The sequence below is a fragment of the Cuculus canorus genome, chromosome 2 (assembly GCF_017976375.1).
Source record: "Cuculus canorus isolate bCucCan1 chromosome 2, bCucCan1.pri, whole genome shotgun sequence".
NCBI classification, from domain to species: domain Eukaryota; kingdom Metazoa; phylum Chordata; class Aves; order Cuculiformes; family Cuculidae; genus Cuculus; species Cuculus canorus.
The window spans coordinates 102442458-102465476 of NC_071402.1; the positions used below are offsets into that span (position 1 = coordinate 102442458).

General features: G+C 38.4%; 1 protein-coding gene across 3 annotated transcripts in view; it reads right to left on the reverse strand.

Moving 5' to 3' along the window:
- CUL1 (cullin 1) overlaps positions 1-23019 on the reverse strand; it is a 53936-nt gene that overhangs the window by 20569 nt on the left and 10348 nt on the right. For all 3 annotated transcript variants that reach the window (XM_054059057.1, XM_054059056.1, XM_054059055.1), the window contains exons 2-7: positions 17406-17695; positions 4489-4663; positions 3132-3299; positions 2039-2089; positions 1527-1617; positions 652-815 (exon numbers count right to left, since the gene is read on the reverse strand). In XM_054059057.1, coding sequence (XP_053915032.1) covers positions 652-815; positions 1527-1617; positions 2039-2089; positions 3132-3299; positions 4489-4663; positions 17406-17545 — 789 coding nt within the window. In that variant the 5' untranslated portion in view covers positions 17546-17695. The remainder of the gene's footprint in view (positions 1-651; positions 816-1526; positions 1618-2038; positions 2090-3131; positions 3300-4488; positions 4664-17405; positions 17696-23019) is intronic.

Genomic DNA, 23019 nt, shown 5'->3' on the forward strand with positions numbered 1-23019 from the left:
AAATTGTGCTGAGAAATAATACATCAAGTAGCACTTGTCCAAGACGGAAGATGACCAATCTATTTTACATTCAGTAAGACCGACCCAATAATCAGGCCAGAAATAGTCAATGTTTATCCAGCTTGCTTTTACTTAGCCTCTGGTTTGGAGGATCGCAGACAGGGCATTTCAGAATTTAAATCTGGCCTTTATTGATCAGAAGTCTTGTGAAAGGTTCATTACAATAAAATACTCAGAGATAATTAAAGTTAATTAGAGATCTACTTTCTTGGGCAGCTCGCTCAAGAAGAAATTTCAATAAATGTGCCAACATAGTTCCTTGTATAGAGACAAACTTGTAGGTATATAGCAAAAATGACTGTTTTGGTGGGCTGAAGTCTAACAAAATCTGAATCTATTTCAACGTTCTCTTCTGTTTTGCCCATTCAGAAAGTTTCAGACTTTCAACGTACTTAGTGAAATACACTAAGAAGTCAAACTTCAGACCAGATAAACACAGAAGCAAATCACCACAAGGAAAAAGAGCTAACTGTTTCTGTAAAATAATCACCATTTTATGAAACTGGCAATAAAAGCCAGAAATTTATACTCTGTTACTTCTAAAAATATCTGCATCCAGAAAATAATCGCAAAGCTTCTTGAATAACTCACCTTCTTCATGTACTCTGTAACTGGGTTCTGTTGCAAGAATTCAGTACTTTCTCGTGTATAAAATCTCTCTGTATCAGCAAGAAACTGAGATTCAAAGGATTCTTTATAGACAGTTAATGTAGGTCCTTTTGCAAATGCATCATCTTCATTCAGCCCTAGCTCCACTACGAAAGAAAAAGCAAGTAATGACAAAATCATCTATTATGAATTGGTCTCTTGCAAATAAATAGGTACCTTCCTTCTAATTTGAAACTAATCAAATTTGAAGGTCATCAACTGGAATGATATTGGCACTACTTTTAAAAACTTTTAAAAGTATCCATTTATTTTTGCATTTAAAAAACAAGCAGCACAAGACATTACTCATGTAAACTACACTTTCCGATACATTACTAAATGGATGATAGAATTTGGAAAACTTCAGTTATCTCAAAAGCTAGTACATATTCCCCTTCCATTTCTTCCTCCTAGAGTTCCAGGTTATGTGTACATTTTATTTTTTCATTAATGAAACTGGTCATTAATAATCATGGCAAAACTCTCAACTTCATGCAAATTGCAAAAACCAATCCTACTCAGTTTGTAAACTACTATGCTAACCTACTTCAAAATTTAGCTCCTACATAACTTATCTGTAGACAATGAACATCTATCAGTTCATTCTATCTATCAGTTAGTTCTATCTATCAGTTGTGCTTCCAAGCTTTACAAACATGGCACAATCAACTAAAATAATGCCAAATGTCCCTACAAACAGGAAGTTAAACAATATATAACTGTGTTTATTTTACTGTAGAAATCTTTCCTGGACATCCAGGGAGGTAGGATGGGCTCTGTTTGGGGATATATATTTGTTTAAAAGACATCTCATTTACCGTAAGATTGTACAACTCCACTGATCAGTCTTGTGTTGATAGTTTCACCATTTCTTTCCTTTTCAATCAATTTCAACACAGCATTTGTTACCTTAGAAAACAGAGATTAAAAAGTAAGTCAAGCCCAGGGAAAGCAACTGGTAGGGCAAGCACAGTATTTAATAAGGAGGGTACTCCTATATTCAAGAGAAGTCAAGCTCCTTGAAAACAAAATTTAAGGAGACCTGTACATACACAGTTCCTACCAACATCACGGAGTATGCTACACCTTTGAGTTCTACAATGTAATTACAGTCCGACTAGTTTTGATTTTTGAAAAGCCCATTCCCCCAAAATATTTCTTTTTAACATCACAGAGAGGAAGCAGAAGGCTCCCTTTTATTTTCTGAGTCAACACTTGCCTATTCCCTCCTCAAATCCATCTTGGAACAGTTACTAACAGCATATAAAATTAACCCTATAAAATAACATCACAGTTTTTAACCTACATAGATAGACAGATATATGGATACCTGCTTATTTAGTGGCCTGAATAAGCAATCTCTCCAGGTCACCAAGGCCAGCTAGAAGGAAGGGAGACAAAAGACGTAATAAAGAAAATATTTATATATACGCACAGATACATGCAGGATAACTTGTTACAGTAAGCTGATCTAAGTTTGCTAAATAATTATAACATTCTTAATCATTATATTTTGGCACACATTTCTCATGCAACAAGACTGCTTCACAATACAAGTGCTATGTGCTTTATTACTAACTGTGCCTAAGATGTCCCTTTTTCTACAGTGATCCCATGCCAACTCTAACAAACACCACAAGTTACTTTCACAGCACAGGCTTTTTTCATTGGAAGTTTTCAGGCTGACACAATCCTTTAGCATTAGGGTAGTGAACCGAAAAGGGAGGGAAGTAAGGATACCAACTGTTTTTCTACCATATGCAAAGTTATTTTAGTGAAGTGGTAAAATGACACATCACTTCCTAATGCATTACCAGCAATGACAATAAAAATCCTTTATTTAACAATAAGTGCTTTTAGTTATCCAAGATACAGAACTTCTGCTACGTTCCTCCCATATTTATATTAAATTACAAAAAAAAATTATCAAGAGCACAGATCGACCTTTCAGAACGGTACCAAAATAACTTATATTACAAACCAAATGTTGACTAAATCTTCGCAGCTTGGATGCTAAGAAGTTTGCAGAGATGTATTGAAGTCAACAGAAAAATATGCAGTTTACTTCTCCATTCTGTGTTTGAAACACTTGATTGAATTTCATGTGGAATGACAAGGCCATGCTGATGATGCACGCAGACAGCAGTACAAGCAGCAAATACTATGAAACAGACAACCCTTGACAGTCTAATATTGGTAGCCCCGGTGAGTATAAGGCAGACTGAACATCTCACAGGTTTAGATCTATGGAATTTTTACAAATATACTACGGTGGGAGTAGGGAAATCAGGGAGATTCCCGCTTTGCTCACTTCTTCAAAACTTCTATGAACTTCATATAAATTTCAAGGAGCGATTTGCAGGATGAGAACATAAACATGACAGATGGAATGGATAAGTCATTCACTTTGAAAAGCTACATACCGAATAAATTTCATAAATTCCTTTACGACCTTCATCGCACTCACGACGCACCCAATGTCGATTGAGGTAGGCACATATCCCATTCAATACTTTGCTTGAAAACCTATAATCTTCCCACTGTTGAGTGTAGAATTTCAGCACACTCTCATCCATCAAATCTTCACCATCCTGAAATAACAGAAGTTTGCCAGTACTGTTGGCTAATCTTAAGATACAGCCAAGATACGTAAAGGTATACAAATTGACTGTAATAAATCATGCAATGTATTTATAGGAAACATAAGAGCTAACATTTACTTCTACATCAATTAAGCACAAAGCCTGTATGAGATTTAGAAATTAAAACACTGGTAAGAAAATGCACAGCGCAGACAAAGCTCCAGAAGACACTCTTGTCCCTCCCATGGAAGGCAGCAAGAAGGCACCTGCCAGAAATAGCGACACTGATGACACTGTTGACTGCACTAGGTAAAACATGCCAGTGCAGCGTAACACATTCAACACCACCATCTCTGTAAGATACACCAGCCACTCCCACTGCTGCAGCTTGAGAAGCTGAAGCAAGTTAATGTGGGCGGGCTCTTCTATAGGACCCTGCCAGGTAGTAAATGGAACTCCATATTCTTGGAAATGAGTATGGCATCATATTTATTCTTACATAGGAAAAGAAGATCAAGTTGCAACACATGGAAGCTCAAGTATCTTTCCAACTGGAATGCTACAGCTTGAATGGTCAAGGGAATGCAACGGTCAAGACCAGGAATGCATTCTGGATAAGACCTCACTTCTATGCAGCTTCATAAATTAATTACACAGCAGACTTGATAGCACACCAAGAATTTTTTTATTATTGCTCAAAACGAAAATCCGAGAAGTTAAAAGCACAGTTCCTTTACAAAAATAACGAGGAACCACTCTCTTAAAAAGCAGTTTAATGTCTTGCTCTCCTAGTAGTTTATTTATTAAATTAATGGCTACCATCAGGCATTTTCAACATTACAGGCAACCATTTTTTCAGCACTGCCAACATGCTGGTTTAATTGGTTAGAAAGTCTATCTATTCTTGTTCAAGACAGAGGACAGCTGAAGATGGCATATAAGGTTACTTCCATAAAACACAGAAATGCCACTTTGGCTCAAAGAGGAAAAGCAGCTCACAGGTTCCCTTCGCGACTGTCTATGCCTGAGGTAAGCCTACGAAACTTTCTATCTGCTAATGGAGACAAAAGCAAATTTCAAGATCACCCAATTTACTTCCACTGGTTGCACACACCTCTAGGTTTCTTGACAGAAGCTATACTTAACCCAGCCCACCCTGCTGCAACAAATGCAGATGGAGCTAATGTCCCCATCTTACCTTAAGGAGATTTGTCAAGTAGTTCTTCAGAAATTCTTTTAGCCGTTTGTACAATTCCAAGCCAACAAACTGAGCACCTCCAGGTGTCTGGCCCTTTTTCGATTTAGAAGGGGGTACTCCTGCTCCTCGTGCTTGGTTTGACTGGTGTACACTAGTACAGTAGTTATAAACATGACTAACAGGAAGGTTAAGGAATACATATGTGCCAGGTAGAGACATTAAAAATACAATGAAAAACAATATGGTAATTTCAATAAGCAATTTTTTACCATAAATGACTTAACCATCATTACAAGATACATTAGCCTACATAAAGTCAAACCAAACCTAGAAGGATGAAGTAATTTTCAGCAGAATTATCCAGAGCAGAAGTGCGTCACAATGTATAGTGCATTGTAAATACTAATGCCAACATTAAACTTACCCAAGGCTTACTTAACAAGACCACCAAGAAAATAAAGCAGTGGAATTAGCTGACAAGATTATTTTCAAGCTTTAAATGTACTATATTTGCCTTCTACAAATACATAAGCTTTCACTTGAACAGAAAGAAATTTCAACCCTAGCCTCAAGCAACATTCAGTAGTTGAAATCACAGAGTATATTTTTGCATTCTCTCAAACACAATCCTTTACAAAATATTTAGCCATTTAACACTCGGAGATGGGGACAAACCTAGAAAGTAGTAATGGCTGTAGCATTATTGTTTCCTCCCATACAAATACAGCCTGGAAGACTTGTTGGATCCGTCAACATAACATTTAAAGAAAACATTACGCTTTTCTAATCGAAAAAGTTCAAATATTCAGAATAAGTGTAAGTCACACTGCTTGAGATACTTCAAATAAGAAAGCACCCTGAAACAAACTAGGCTCCATAAACAAGGAAAATAAACTAGCTTAGTAGCACTCAAATTTAACTGGATGAGGAATCAGATCACACAACAAAGATTAATCTAATGACTCAACCAGCAAAAGAATGAAACTACTGAGCACTCTCAATTCTACTGATAGTCCAAGGGCAGGCTTTTGAGTTGCATCCCTTTGTAAAGAACACTGTATTAAGCAATCCAGAAGATCTTATTTGGCTTTAACTTGCATTTTAACTAAGACTAAGCTTTTAACCACTAGACAGGCTTCTTCCACATTATGCCATATATTAGGAAATAAATACATTGCTGAGATTTGCCTTTTATCTTTCCATTCAGAAACACCAGCACAATATAATGGAAGACATCAGCACAATTAAATTTCAAGGGAATTACAAACCCCAAAACATCATGCATTACAGCAATTATGAACAGAACTGCTCCTAGTATTTAAACAGTAAAGCTCAAGCAGAAAAAGTATCTTAAAATATCCAGTTAACTCCCTTGCAATTTCTTTCAAAAAAAAGCTTCACAGATAAATCATATCCTAAGGAGCAAGTATCCTGCGTGCCACCAGCAAAAAGGCTCACAGTCTGTGACAAACTGTAAAGAAAACCTGCTCGCGGTCTATACTCATGCACAGGCAATACCCCAGAGATACTGCAGGTTTGGTTCCAGGCCATCATAATAAAGCGAGTCACACAAATCTTCTGGTTTCCCAGTGCACATAGAAGTTATGCTTGCATGATACTCTAGTCTGTGAAGCGTGCAACAGCATTATGTCTAAAAAGATAATGTACACACCCTAATTAAAAAAAAAAAACTTTATTGCTAAAAAATTGTACAATAAAAACCACAGTAACTGCAAAGCATAATAAAGAAACACAATAAACCAAGGAATGGCTGTGCCTGTTCAGAAAGTCATCATATCCTGTCCAAAAGACAACTGCTTTCTGTCCAAGATTACCTTTTTCAATACATACAGTACACATTTGTTTCTTACCTATTACCTCACCCAGGTACCAAATAATCAGATTTCCCATGATCTCAATCAATAACATGAAATCCCTGTTTATGCTTAAAAACTGAACTTCCTACCAGACTCTTATCTCTACAAGTCATTTATTTCCTGGACACTGATGATTTCTTCCAGCTCCTAGCTCTTTCTTTGTTCAACTTTCCTGACACTATCCCTACTTTTACCATCTACAATTCAATTGCAGAATTCTCTGAAACACACAGCATAACAATTATTCCCTAGAACCATAACTTCCCTTATTTTCATAAACAAGAACAGCAGGTCTTATCTCACAGTTTAACTATAAAATATTTAACAAAGTCTTCTGAATTGCTTATGGGAAGTTTCTCCATCACCGTACAAGGAATTTAGGGCTGATTCATTAATACCCAGCTGGAGACCTTGCCCCTTTCTTCCCCTAACTCTCCTATCCCAAATGGTGTTGAGAAAGCCTAAAAATAAAAGGATTGCCCAGATGACAGGTAATTCTTTCAGGTTTTGTGAATACTGCCTGATGAAAATATTCTTTCTGTTCTTCTCCAAGAATAATCACAACAGCCTTCAGAAAAATAGAAGACCGTGGTTAGATGATCAAGGTTAGAAGACATAAGTCTTTCTAACCCCATATATTTCACTATCAAAATCAGCATTCCTTGTGAAGTGAACATTGAGGGACTCTGAAATCTTTTGTTCTGTTCACACCTGACAGTAATAACCTTGGAGCTGGAGTAAAAATATACCAGTAATATCTGTCTTTTCTTGTTATTCTGGCTTGAGTCTTACTAGCCAAAGTGCCCAAGACAGCACTTTTCAAACGCTCTAGTTTAGTTTTTCTGTGCAAGTCAAACTGAACTAAGTTTGCCTGTGCAGAAGGTAGTTTGTAAGTGTAAATAACTCTTTGACATATATGATACGTAGAAGAATGCACTCTCACACGTTGTTTACAATCTGTGTCCCCATCTGCTAAAGCCAACCACTGACAGAAAGACTGACATATTCAAAACAAAATCAGACTTGTGCCGCTTCCAACAAAGTACATGACAGTCCGTTTGAGAATCACAAGGGGAACACTATGAAAAGAATTCCTGGTTGCAGAAGGCAATCTAATCCCCTCAACTGCTTCGCAGGCTGGAAGCCACATATATATCCAAGTAGCTATTAGGAAACACTTCTGTGGTCGTTTGTACTATTCTGCATAGAAATTTACATACTACAACCAGCATGGAAATCAATTCATTGACAGAAGAGTTTGCACCACAGTGAAGCTGCTCTGCTCCTCAAGCTTCTGGCTGCTGAATTTCAGATTTGGCCCAACAAACAGACAAGCCATCTGCAGGAGGAATAGATCAAGATCAATCTCCTAACTTCCACAACTCCCTTACACTGAAGGAGAAATGACATTTAATTACCTAAATTAAAATTTGAGTTAGAAGACTGCAAGGAAATTTAGAAATTGATTCAGCATCGTCCTGTTTGAGATAAAAAAAAAAAAAAAAATCTTTTCCAGAACTTTTTGCTTCTCTGAAACTCTACAAAACTGGACACAAGAAGCAGCAAAAGACAAAGTAATTTTACCACCTCCGTCTTCAACATGATTTACACTGCTTTTGACAATCTTGACTCAGTTTCTCAAGTTGGTCAGTGCAAAGGAAGAAGAATTCCCATGCTGCCATGCGAGAATGAATTTATGGCCTTGTAGATCACTTCCATGGAAGGAAAAGATCCTGACACACAACACACCTGTAGGGCTTACTTGCCACCTGTTTTTCCAGTGGCAAGGGAGTTCATGCAGACAACCAGTGATGTGGACTGGGGAAGTGACTGCTGCTACAACTAACCGTTATCCCTGTCCCCAAATCCTTTGCTGAGTAGATCTGAACTTCTGTTCTGCAGGGGGCAAATGAAACAGACACTTTCAGTAGCGGTGCATGTACTTCTTGAGCAAATACACCATCAAAACAGAAGCTTAGGTGTGCCACAAACACCTCCAATCTGCCCTCCGCCCCAGAAAAGTACCAAAACCACTCTATATGGCATTTTTTCCCTCCAGGAGGAAGTGTAAACAGAAATTGTGCGAGACAAGTATCAGTTTTGTAATTCAACACACAACAGGAAAACACTCAGATTTTACACTGTTGGGTGCAAATTACTCAGTACTGCATGAATCCCTGATCTTAGTTTTTTTTAATAAAGGAAATAGTTCTGCTGACGTAATAATTGATTCTCATTTCAGCAACACAGCTGGGTCCTCACAGCTTTTCCATTTTGCTATGAAAAATTATCATAACTGGAATAAGTTTGCTTGAGGAACAGATAAGTAAAATTAAAAGGAACTGAAAGGCAAGTAGAATTAATACAACGCAGCATAAAACTACTGGGCAGACAGAAATGACAACAATGCTTTTGAAAATGAGGAAGAGAGCACGACAACAAAAGCTGAACAACTCTAACCAAAATTTCTCCCTCATTACTTCTAGTCTCTTCACTTTTAGGCATAAATTTGGTATTAAACAGATCTTAAGCAGTAATTAACTCTCTGCTGAGTGCTCTGTCGCCTCAACAGCTGGCCTACAGGAACACGTTGAGATTAGTTCCACTTCTGACAAAAACTTGTATTTTCCTAGATTACACCAAAGGCACACAAGAACAACATATAGAAAGTTACTGATAACTCTGATAGCAAAATTGCTAGGAAGGATTATGGAAGCTTTGCATTCTTGTAAAACCAGTTCTAATACAAGCACTATAGCTTACTGAATTTACTAGAGAACAACTTTACATATTTTCTTTGAAATTATTAAAGCCATTTGAACTCCTCTGTATCCAGAAAATTAGGCTGTGTGAATCTCACAAAACCACCTAATGTGCCAGCAAAGCTGCTAAGACAAGTGGACAAGCCTACATGACTTCAAGATTTCATAAACCAAACCGATGAAGGAATTTTGCACAAGTTTTTGAAATGATAAGGCTGTCAAAAACCAATCACTTTTCAGAACAGGTGCTTTAAACACCTACTACATCTTTGTGAGGGGCAGCAATAAAACAATAATCCCAGAAACTTTCATCCTTCTCAGTGAGAGAACTTATTACAAGTATGTTTGCTTTATCTACAAAGCAGTTCAAAGAAAACAAATCAAGAAAAAAGTTAAACCCCTGCTCCCAGCCCTACACATTCTCCATTCACGTTTCAGTGATGAATTACACATTTAAATTTTTAAATTAGGTACAATTGCACTGCTAAACTATCCCCACTTCAATCAGGGAAGGTCTTGGACAAAGACCAAACGAGCTGTAACAGCATCAGCCACACAGCTGCTATGAAAATCCAGGCATAACTGAACTCAGACATGTTTCTGCAAGCCTGAGACTCGAGAAACTTCCAGCAAAAGCCATTTGAAGATTAATAACTTCTTGTTTCCCTTTTTGTGGCATAAACTCAAAAGAATCACAGAGAAGCCCTGAGTTACAACAAAACCACAAATTTTCAAAGCCAAATGCATACATAAAGTGTACAGTCTTTATGCCAGGGAGTACAAGAACCACCATAACCGAGGTTGCTTTTAAGTTTCAAATTCTTTGCACTGGCAGACGATAGTTTTGTACAGTATATTCTTGGTTACTATAAAAAGCAAGTAAAACAGCAAGTGATCATTCAAGAGAAGAACAAAACAAGGAACTTATGGCATTAATATAAACATATTCTGTACTTCTCTCAAACTGAAGCAGCCATTTTAATAGATGTGCACAAAACCAGACAATTACACCTACCTTTCCACCCAAGGGAAAGTGTATTATGTGCCCTTTGAACATGTAAACAAATACATTTACTTCTACCTTCACATTCCACACAAGCTCTAACTGGCACACGAGAAACACTATGAAATATCAAAAATAGAAGCAAGATTAATATGAGCAGACAGCAGAGGCTGCTTTGATGGATTTAGAGTGATCTTAAACAATTTGACATTACTGTGAAAGGATAGTTTGGAGTGAGAGAATCTCAAGAGAAAGTTAGTTCCTGATGTTTAAAAGGTGCATGCCCTAACAGTATATTTTCTGAGAAAGCATAGTAACTTATTCATAGGGGAAAAAAATTAAAAAAAATTAAAAAAAAATTCCAACCCAATAAACAAACTTGCAATAAAACAACATATCATGCTGCCTGCTAACAACAGATTAATGTGATCAAAAAATAAACACAGTTCTAATATACATCTGGTGATCTAAAATCCAATTAAAATACAGGAATTCAACTGAAACCCACTAGAACAAGGATTGTAATAGAAGCAACTACAAAAGACCTCCGCAAATATATGACATGGTTTTAACTGGACAACATGTACTACTCATGCTGAATCTACCCACAGGTAAAAACATGTTCATGTTATTTATGCATTCTATTTTTACAAACAAATTATCCTGAGCAATATGGTATTTTTAAAACATAAGAACATAACACTTAATTATTTAATGTTTAACACATTTTTTCCTTTTCTGACTCAGAATTACTTATATTTGGTCTAACAGATAATCAGTAACTACCATTTTGTTACGATAACTTAACAAAATTGAATCACAGTAACCAAATTCAGAGCCAAGGAAAAGATTTTTCATAAAATAAGGAAGTGTGACCGAACCTAACCTTTACCTAACCTTACTTTAAAATAATTAAAGCAATTACTTTTGAAAATAATTACTGCGGCTAACTATCACAGAATCACAGAATCCCTAGGTTGGAAAAGACCTTTTGAGATCATCAGCTCCAACCATACCTGTGCCCAATACTAAACCATAACCCCGAGCACTTCATCTGCTCATCTTTTAAACACCTCCAGAGATGAGGACTCAATCACTTCCATAGGCAGCCTGTTCCAGCCTGATAACACTTTCAGTGAAGAAATTTTTCCCAATGTCCAATCTAAACTTCCCCTGATGCAGATTGATGCTATTCCCTCCTGTCCTATCACCTCACTTGGGAGAAGAGACCAACACCCTCCTCTCTACAATCTCCTTTCAGGCAGTCGTAGAGAGCAATACGGTCTCCCTTCAGCCTCCCCATCTAAAGGTTAAACAAGCCCAGCTCCCTCAGCCACTCCTCATAAGACTTGTTCTGCAGCCCCTTCACCAGCTTTGTTGCTCTTCTCTGGACATGTTCCAGGACCTCGATGTTTTTCTTGTGGTGAGGGGCCCAGAACTGAACACAGTATTCAAGGTGCAGTCTCACCAGTGCCAAGCACAGGGGCAGAATCACTTCCCTGGACCTGCTGGCCACGCTGTTTCTGAGACAAGCCAAGATGCCATTGGCCTTCTTGGCCACCTGGGCACACTGCTGGGTCATGTTCAGCTGGCTGTCAATCAACACCCCCAAGTCCTCCTCCTCCATGCAGCTTTCAAGCTACTCTTCCCCAAGCCTGTAGTGTTGCACAGAGTTGCATCCCAGGTTAAGGACTCAGCACTTAATGGAATAATATAAGAACTACATTTGTAAAACCCAATTTACAGGTATAAGACAAGTAAATTTTAAGTTTTAGTACAATTCAGTCATTTTCCTACAAAGTTTCACGTAAGAGCTATTAGAAAACTATGCCAAATACAACTACTCAAATATATTATATGAATTGTTAAAATTAACAGTATGATTTTTATGTACACAACATTAGAAAGACACTGAAAGACAATGTGGACATTGCAGATGCACATTTTAGTAAAAACCACCACACCTTCCAAAGCAACTTATACTCTTCTAAAAATCAATGAAAACACACAAACAAAACCCTTATTTCTTGTAAATTAATGGTACTTAGAATCTTATTTTTCCCAATTGAATTTTCTTTAAATATTCATAGAATCATAGAATCACTACGTTGGAAAAGACCACTAGGAACATCGAGTCCAACCATTCCTATCAATCACTAAACCACATCCCTTGAGTACCCCATCTACCCATCTTTTGAAGACCTCCAGGTATGGTGACTCAACCACTTCCCTAGGCAGCCTCTGACTGATGACCCCTTCTGTGAAGAATTTTTTTCTGATGTCCAGCCTGAACCTCCCCTGGTGCAGCTTGAGGCCATTCCCCCTTGTCCTGTCCCCTGTCACTTGCAAGAAGAGACCAGCACCCTCCTCTCTACAACCTCCTTTCAGGTAGTTGTAGAGAGCAATAAGGTCTCCCCTCAGCCTCCTCTTCTCAAGACTGAACAATCCCACTTCCCTCAGCTGCTCCTCATAAGACTTATTTTCCAGTCCCTTCACCAGCTTTGTTGCTCTTCTATGGACATGCTCCAGTGCCTCAACATCCTTCTTGTAGTGGGGGGCCCAGAACTGAACACAGTATTGGAGTTGTGGTCTCACCAGTGTCAAGTACAGGGGGAGAACAACCTCCCTGGACCTGCTGGTCACACCATTTCTGATACAAGCCAAGATGCCATTGGCCTTCTTGGCCACCTGGGCACACTGCTGGCTCATGTTCAGTGGGCAGTTAACACCCTCAGGGCCTTCTCCTCCAGGCAACTTTCTAGTCACTCTTCCTCTAGTCTGTAGTAGTGCGTAGGGTTGTTGTGCCCCAAGCGCAGGACCCGCCATTTCGCCTTGTTAAGCCTCATGCCACTGGTATCAGTCCAGAGGTCCAGCCTGTTCAGATCCCGTTGGAAGAACCTCACTAGCCTCCAGCAGATCAACTCTTCCACCCAGCTTAGAGTCATCCGCAAACTTAGAGTGCATTTGATCCCCTCATCCAGGTCGTTGATAAAGACACTGAACAGGACTGGGCCCAGCACTAAGCCCTGGCAGACACTTGTGACCAGCCTCCAGCTGGAGTTAACTCCATTTACCACCATGCTTTGGGCCCAGCCATCCAACCATTTTCCACCCAATTTCCTAACCCCAATTTTTTTTTTCCCCATCAAAAATATTTTTTCCACCCAATATTGTAACTGGACAAAAAGGTTCCTCTATTCTGTATGGATAGTCTACTATTAACTACTAATACAGCTATTAACTATGCTATCTGAAAAGAGTCCTTAAAAAATGCTTCTCAGATTATGTTTTATAAATCAAGATAGCGAAAGCATGATTTTATGCCAAGAAAAGTCATTTTGATGTTTCAAATAAAAAGTACAAGCAGATGAAATGAAAGCCCATCACCAAGCTTTCCATTCACTAGTCACATCTGGAAACTAAGAAGTTGATGTGAGCTTGGAGGAAGAAAATAAGAATCTCAGAAAGTTATTCAGCTTTTTGTGCAAGCCACTGAAACATTCTGCTAGTTTAATATAATGCAGGAAAGTTTTCTGACACTTGGTTTGAGAATCTGCCTAAGATACATAAATGAAGAGGAATAAAATCCTTTGATTCTCTCCATTACAGAGTTTAAATCCAAATGTATGTAAATCCCAATTCGCCCTATCACACCTTGAGGCCTAAGGAAAATAAAGTGCACACTTACCAAATGATTAGTTTGAAAAAAGGGAATAACCTGGAAAAACACACAAACAAACTAGCACAAGATTTATGCATATTTTATCATTGCCACAAGGAGTTTAAGAAGAGGTGGCAAGAAAGACAAGTTACTTATAGCAATAATGAGCAAGTTGAATTCTAGTAAACAGGTCTTCAACCAACCACGCAAAACAGAAACTTGCAACTTGCTACATGCAAACATAGTTCTCTTTGACTGTCTCCTCCAAATAGACCCAAAGCTATGCAGAGATATTCTGTATACATTGATACCACAATTTCATTACTCCTTAAGTAAATGCAACAAATGCAGTTCCTTTTTTGTTAATGCAGAACAGGGGCTTGAACTTCTTTGCATAAAGAGAGAATTACTTCTGAGCAAAACACCCTCTCAGGTGTAGTGTACCAAAACTTGCTGTTTTCATTCTGAGTTCCACGAGTGACTCCTACCTGTGGCTAACAGCCTCCAAATTAATTGCCACTAAAGTAAAAATAGGGTAAAAAGGTTCTTCCTTCACAGCATTAGGAATGCTGTTATGTCCACTGTTCCCAGAAAACTAGTTAATCTTATTGACTATTTCTTTATTCTGCATTAAGTCAATGCTTGGCATGTAATTCTATGCTAGCTTGCAATACAGCCTGTCACTAGACATTAGTTACTATTGCAGGAGCTACTAGGCTCTTAAGTACCTGGAATTACTTAACTGTCTGGGTAAGGGACGGAAAAGCATCCAGCTAAAGGATTTCATTTTCAAGAATCTCACATAGAAAAAAGAAAAAAGCCAAAACAACAAACCACACAATGAAAAAAAACCCCAAAAAACAAACCAGTCTCATCTTGCCCACAAGCACCACTCTAAAGGAATTCTCTTCCCATATGGAAGTCGTAAATTCTCAATAGGATACAAAGAACATACCTCAGCAAGTAACTATTGTACACTAATACTGTGATCTTCATAATCATTTAAGGAGTGGCAAATAAAAACATCACAACTTCCACAGAAGACTGGTTTTCTGGTTAGATGCCTTGGCATTGCTGGCAGGTCAAAAGCAATCACAAACATCTAGGCAGTACTGAAACACATTTGGTGATCATCTGATTTGTAAAAAATACATTCTACAATCTAAAACACAAATGAATCTAAATTAGAGAAAGCAGGGATAAAGATATTGAGAACCACCATTCAGAAACAAGATCTCCTAATTAATCTCTTCAGTATTCTCAGATCTAGAAAACCCCTGGAATAATCAACCTCTTTCTTCTCCTGCATGAATGAAGGGATAAAAAACCCAAAACAGTCCACATCTTAAACTCTAGCCTACACTCAGAAACTGGATCTAGTGTTCCACAAAGACAGATCCTCCGAACAAAGAAAATTAGAGGATGTAGGTCCAAATAGTCTTATTCACATAACTCCTCCAGATTCACTTGAACAAGGCACAACAAGAACTTCCACATCTACCGATTTTGACTGAAAATTCAATACCGGCTACAGGATTTAAGAAACGATGGCTTACAAGTAGCACTGGTCTTCAGTTCAACTACAACTGCAGCTGAAACTCACCTGCATCTATTTTGTCTTTCAAATCAATCTGCTTGATAGGCAAAGCGTCTCAAAATAAAAGTCCACAAATTTACTTCATTTGCTAGAAGCAAAGACTGAGCCAATGTGTTACAGATAGAGCACCTGAAAGGCAAGCAATCTTTTAAGCACAACTTTTGAACATGTGCACTTGGTATGGGAAAGTGTAACATCTTCAGTGTAGATTAAAAACTCTTACCTTAATCAGTGTCAAATATTCCGAGTTATCAGTCTATTAATTTAACCTACAAATGGAGGTCAACCACTAAAATTATCCACTAACTTAACTCACTTATAAAAGTAACAAAACTAATCCTTAGGTTTGGATCCAACACCTCCTTGAAGCAGCAACAAGAAGGAAATAAGTACCATATCCCTTTTGCAGCTCCATCCAAAGAATACTTGAGAACATCAGAAGAAGAAGAAAAAAAGCAAGTGCTTTAACATTACCATTATAATATGTACTTGGTCTTCAGCTGCTCTGCTTGACAGATCTCACAAACAGGAATATATTAAAAGCACTCAGAAAACAAAAAAACCTCTCCGAGGTTCCACTACATGTCAGTTCTACCAGACATTCAGTCAAGGACAGTGCAGAACCTGATGCTACATTAAATCAGTCATTTTAAGCCTTAGGAAAAATTCTGGACCAAACCCAAATGCTATTTCATCTTCCCATCACTGCTAAAGATGCATCCTAGAAACACTCAGGGTTTTTCCAGTTCACCCAAGATCATGGATTCTGCAGGCACAGATAAGACTACACATCGATTCTGAGATTACATGTACAGAAAAACCTTGTTATCCCCTTAGAAAGTCCAGAGAACTACAGAATTAATTGCTTTATAAAAGTTTTCAAACTCCTCCTCCTTATATAAAAGCCCTCTCCTTTCAATAAAATTAACACAGGCTAAAATTTGATATGCAATTCCAAATCAATGCCAACAACAGCTTTAGACGTTTATGTATCAGAACAAAAACTTTTATTATAAGAAATGCTAAAAAAGGATAAAGAAAACCAGCAGAACTACTTAAATTAGGATAGCAAATGTATTCTGTCACCATTTCTTCTATCGTACGTCTACACACTTTGCTTTACCACCATCACCTTACGTAGTGCTTACTCTACTGAGCAATACAAGTTTGCAAGAGTGAACACAAAACAACAGGTTCCGTATTGAGGTAGTTCCTCACCAAATTCATTTAGAAGCCACTTTATAGGTGGAATAGAAAAAGGAGGATTTCTCACATTACAAAGGTAGTCCTGAAGTCAAGCACCAAAGCCATAAGGGCAAGAGGGACATTTCTCCTTTAAATTAAGAATAAAAGATTCTTATGCACTACCTGACAGAAACAAGTTTCCTACGATCTTCCAAACGGGACTTCAGCACATACACACAAGGATGAACACAGCCTCCTTCCTGCATATTGTAACAACTCCCAGGACAGGGAAGTGTTAGAAAATTTCAATAGTTCTCTGATGAAAGTCAGGAATTCAAGAGAAATCCATTGCATGCATTCTCACTCTAGGTAGAACATTATAAAACCAACTCAGAGTAAAATAGTACTCTGAGGTTGAAAAAAAGAAAAAATTTCCAGGTAAACAGACTTTATTACCAATAAAGCCTGCAGCATAACACCAAACATTAACAAATAAAGGAAAAAGAGCTTGGTTTTCTTTTGGTGTGTCGTGGACTCAAAATTAGACATATTAATAAAATCACTTTAAATACCTGCTCTGTCACAGATAATGATAATCAGACCTGAAGTTCAGAGGTAGCCATAATCACAAAGACAGTTTTCTGGACAACAGAATAGTTCCTACATATTTGCCAAGTAAGATTAAATAGAAAAGGCTACTTTTCAAAATAAAAATGTACTCCTAAAAGCCACTAGAGTCAAGAAGTTATGAAACAATTTTCAGTTTAGAGAAGTGAAAAGCTCTCTCTAAACTATTAACAGTGAAAAGTAACTGATTTAGGCATTAGGATACGTGTAGAGTTCCATGTATCTGGACTTTGCCATACTTTGTCTGGTGTAAACCTGTTGAATTCCAGCTCTTAGGTCATCCCATATCTGGTCAAGACCAATCTGTTTAAGTCCATGCGGATTCTGACTCCTATTAGATGACATTTTGTATTTCCTTTGAAGTCTTCCAGTGCAGCAGCCTGAGATCTGGTTATTCCTCCATCAGAATCACAAGTCAAGTAACATTCTAAGCTTAGTTGCAGCACCCAGAGACACTCTTTACATACAAGGACTGATGTTTCCCCGGAAGATAAACTGCAAAAGGAAAAGAAAATGCATACATTATATATGACAGTCCAAATTCTTTCACACTAAAGAAAAAGATACAAAATTAATGTCATTGAAGCATTTTCATTTACAGAGGTAAGAAACCCACAATGAGATCTAGACAGATATTCAAGATTAACCAGAAGATACTAAAAATAAATATTTCTCTTCTGTTATCAGTAACTCTTCCAGACCTGAGGTTCTATTACGGGTAACCTGAAAGTCTAAGGTATTTTGGGAGCAGAAAACTTTTCTCTCGTAAACACATGCATACGTTAATTTCTTTGCTAATTAAATGAACACCACTTCCTTCACTGTAATCTTAACAAGAAGAGAACATGCAGCCAATAATGGTGGGAAGGAAGAACAACTAATGGAGCGCACAAAATAAAGATTGCATGACTTGTAAATGAAAGAATAAGAAATTAAGAAAAATTCACTACTCCCATAAGTGCTTAAGCACACAAAGTTTAGGAAGTAGTTGAAAAGACTTATCAATTCAACAGCCTCATGAAATGACAACAGTCACCTGGAAAGGACCAGTGAGAATATGAAGCAGAGAAGATCCATTTTTACACGAGTCCTTAAAATATTTTGCAATTTGAACATTTCTCAAACACTGCAGCAACAAAATTAAGAAGATACCCCGAAGTGACAAAGGAGGAAACACAATGTAAAAAAATGAACCCACAGAGGTGTAGTAAGTCAGAAGTGACTTACTGTCTCTGCAGCCTTTCCATACATAAGGGGCTTACAAGAAAGACAGAGAAAGATGATTTTTTTTCTTTTTACCAGGACCTGTACTGACAGGACAAGGGGCAATGGTTTTAAACAGAGAGTATATTTAGATTGAATATAAGAAGAAAATTTTTACAATGAAGGTGGCAAGACACTGGACCAGGTTGACCAAAAGTTGCCCTAACCCTGCAAGACTTCAAGATCAGGTTGGATGGGGCTTTGAGCTACGTGGTATAGTAAAAGACACCCTGGCCCAAGGCAGGGAGGTTGTAGTAGACTATCTTTAAAGATCCCTTTCCGCCTAAATCACTCTGTGATTCTGTACCTTAGAACCCATTCACAACTCCGAACACAGCAAACCACTCTTTGCCAAGTTTCTACAGACAAGAATACAGCTTTATGATAAACGTGCCCTGTAATGAAGCCTGCCTGCCAAGGCCTAGATCTGATAAATCCTATTACTTGGTTTTGAACTTTGAGCACTGGAAAATAAGAGATATTCCTTCAAGATCTACAGTATGTCATAGGTGCTTTGTCACAGCCATTCCTAGGCTGTTATGCATTCCACTCCAGATTTCACAGTGTTCTAAATATCAAGTATTCTGTTATACCCTCCCTAACCACCACCATCCCCATATTACTTCTACGGCTTCTCTTCTGACTTCTCTCCTTGACCCTATAAAGACCAGCTAAGATCAAAAAAAGAAATGTCCTCAAGTCAACTGTCTTACCACAGTAATACAGAAGTTACCACTCCACATAGTCCTTTGCTATCCATAACCCATAAACATTTGAATCCCAAGCTCTAAATAAAAACACTGAGAAGCATTTTCATTATGTCAACTTGAGCAACAAGTACTGTCTCATTTCAATTAGACAAACTGCTTCTGTAGCTAATTTTTATTTCTATGTGAGAAACAATTACTTAGAAGATTAAGTGGAAAACCAAGAATTCAATCAATATATATATGTATCATAAAACATACACTTAAAATTTAACCTTGCCTCATTCTGTTTCTATAATTACAGCAAACTGGTTATTAAAGATACATGGGAATAACGTACCATCACACTGAAGTGCGACACAGACCATACCTTGTTTGTACTTCACTAATTTCTGAAAATGGAACCTGCTGCAGTACTAATGATGACGGACTTCCACAACTGAGCAATAAAAGCCCAAAAGAACAAAGGTCTATGGATGAGCATTTGCCTCTGCTGTGGGAAACATGCTATGCACGTTACACACCCATGATCTTGGACTATGATCCTAAGTCAGCTTGCAATATAAAGCAAGAAAATGTATTCAGTGTCTACAATCCAGGAGAGAAGAAACTTTTTGTTTCCTTAAACTGGCTACTATTTGAACTCCCCAGACAAGCAAGAAAACACACGCTTACAGATCTAGAACTCTACTATGACTGTAGTTATGTGCATAAAATAACTGACTGTTACTCTCTTACTAATCTGCAAAAATCAAGCAGCCTAGAATTAGACTGTATTTAGTAAAAATATTTTCGCATAACTAACACAAAATACTTCAATGCTGCATAAAAGTTCATAACAAAAGGCAAACTCCTTGCCAGCCAGCAGAAAGCAGAATAACCACTACAATAGTTCATGACTTGGCCAAGGTCCCTTCCCAGGCAGCCTGCAGGGAGGAGCGGCAGCCAAGGCTCTTACTCGGACATCTCTCCGGGTGCCGCTAAGAGGCAGCCCCCTTCCCTTGCAAGCCTGTGGTCACTGGCTGCCCAGTGGCTGTGGAGATGACCCCTCTATGATGACGGAAATATTTAACGTTCTTCTCTAACCATTTTTTAGTTTTTATGTACCCTGGTGCATCTACAAATACTACCTTTTCCAACTATTTTTTTAAACTCAAGGTCTTCCTCAGTCACAGTGTACTAATTTTCCCTCCCTCTAAAGGAACCCTCTGTATTTAAGTCAGGATGTAGCCATTAAAAACAATGACATGATAAAGAACTTAATTCTGATTTTTATTTTCTCACGCAGTCCACTAAAAGAAGTCCACTCTTCCACAGAAAAGCTCTCTTAGGCAAACGATTTCAGAAGGTCAAACCTGGTGCACAGTAGTTAAACTGCACCGCACCTCTTCACCTGAAATTACAATTGTTAAACTTATAAAGATGGAGAAAAAGAGTTCAGAAGTCTACCAAAGTGCCTTCTCATGAACTATGAAATGCTACAGTTGAATTAAAACCTCAACATCAGGTCATAACCTTTACATCAGGGGGATCCTCTCACCTTCCGAAGTGGTGCTGACAGGACTATGTAAAAAGTCCATCTTGAACTGACCATCGCCATTCTTTTTCACCCAAGCAGATCAAACTTGCTGGTGACCTGCTTCATGGGCAGGACCACCTGCCCGAGTTGCAACATCCCCTCTGTAAATCTGGATCAGAGAATTCAGACTTCTTCATATCTTCAAGACTGACCATATTTACATAAAGAAAAATTACCCCTGCCGTTCCCAGCTGATGTACACACAAACTGATGCACCAGTATGAGTGTACAGCCCCATCCTATCTTTCAACCCTGAATTCAAGCATTACAATTAAAACACTGTCAAACAGAACTGTAATTAGGCCACGGTAATTGTCAAAAGGATGTAATATTTCTGCCCAAACTTTAGAACAAATGGTGTTGAAGAGCAAAGGGGAACATGACACAACAACTTTTATGCAAGGAAACACGTAGCATTGGAAAACAGTGGGTTTGTTTTTCCTTATCACCTAATAATCAGTGGCAGTTCTTTTAGATATCCCACCTGTGAAAAACTGTATATGTCAAAGGAGGCCGACAGGAAAACCTGAAAGTCAACCCTACCTTTATATTAAAAAACATAACAAAACCAACCCGATTTACAGTATCTCAAGCCATCTACTGGGAAGACTACCTCAATTGTGTGTCCTAATACAATGTAACTTCCAGCTTCATGACTCCAAGGCCTACGCACCACCTGCTGTTCTCCTACAGCTACTTTTTTTCTAAACTATGGATTTCAACTAGCTTACTTCAATAATTACAGACAGAATATGAAGTCGTCAGCTTCTTGGTCCAGTAAGAACTTATAGGTCCAAAGCAAGGTTTTACAGCTAACCCAAGAGGAATACAGATAGCATTTTTTTAAAGACATAGTATAGAGGCACAGGACCTAGACTTAATAATTTCAAAGTATTTGATCCCTTGTCTGATTTAAAGCATAAGGAAAATACCATTGTTATGCCTAACAGTTAGCTAAGGTGAACAGATTTAATCATACTAAAACCAAACACATTAGGGAAGCAGATTTCACTAATAAGCTATGGTGGAACAAATGTCATTAAAAATAAATTCAAAAATCTTTAGTGTTATGAGGTTTCCAAAGTTCACAAGTGTATATTAACAGCCAGAATTTCACCCCTGTACACTGCCTCAAATCCTTTTTCTAAAATTAAATGCAAGTTTCCCAGTAACAAAGTACAGTACAAGTTCATTTGGAACCTGGTTGCAGTTTGACATCTTTTGTAAGAATTGGTGCAGTCCCCACCCTCACTGAAATGGCCACTACAAGAAAAACATCAGCCCTCTGTGCTAAAAGGATAAAGCATAATATATGTTTAATCTCTGGCTTCAAAAGACAAGAAAATAGAGTAAGCTTAATATTGCCACACACTTAAAAAAGCAAGATGAAATTCCTTTGACCAAACTCCTTCCTCCTCATTTTTCCACTCTTACTCCTCTAACTTACTTCATTCTGTGCTCCTGTTGCTGTATTTCAGCCAGACTGAACCAGAAATTCAACAGATACTCTGGTATTCAGCAAACAGCAACACTCAAAATGCTCCAAATCAGTTTTACTCCCTCAAAGTTAAGGACACCTCCAATTAGACCAGGCTGCTCCAGGCCCCATCCAGCCAGGCCTTGAACACTTCCAGGGAGGTGGCAACCACAACTTCCCTAGGCAACCTGTTCTAATGCCTCACTACCCTCATCAAGAAGAATGTCTTCCTAACGTCTGGACTAGATCTTCCCCCTTCCATTCCCTCCAGGTTGGATGGGGCCCTGAGCAGCCTGTGGTGGGAAGTGTGCCTACCCATGGCAGGGAGGTTGTAACTGGATGATCTTTGAAGTTCCTTCCAACCCAAACCATTCTGTCCTATCACTACCTGCCTGTGTAAAACATTAGTCCCAAGCTTTCTTGTAGGCCCCCCTCAGGTACTGGAAGGTGGCTAGAAGGTCTCCCCAGAGCCTTCTATTCTTCAGGCTGAACAATCCCAACTCAACTCAGCCTGTCCACATATGGAAGGTGCTCCAGCCCTCTGATCATCTTTATAGCCCTCCACTGGACCTGTTCCAACAGTTCCATATCCTTCCTATGTTGGGGATTCCAGAATTGGACTCAATACTCCCAACGGGGTCTCACGAGAATGGAGCAGAGGGGCAGAATCACCTCCCTTGACCTGCTGGCCATGCTTCCTTTGATGCAGCCCGGGATACAGTTGGCCTTCTGGGCTGCGAGCGCACACTGCCAGCTCATGTTGAGCTTCTCATGAATCAGCACCCTCAAGCTC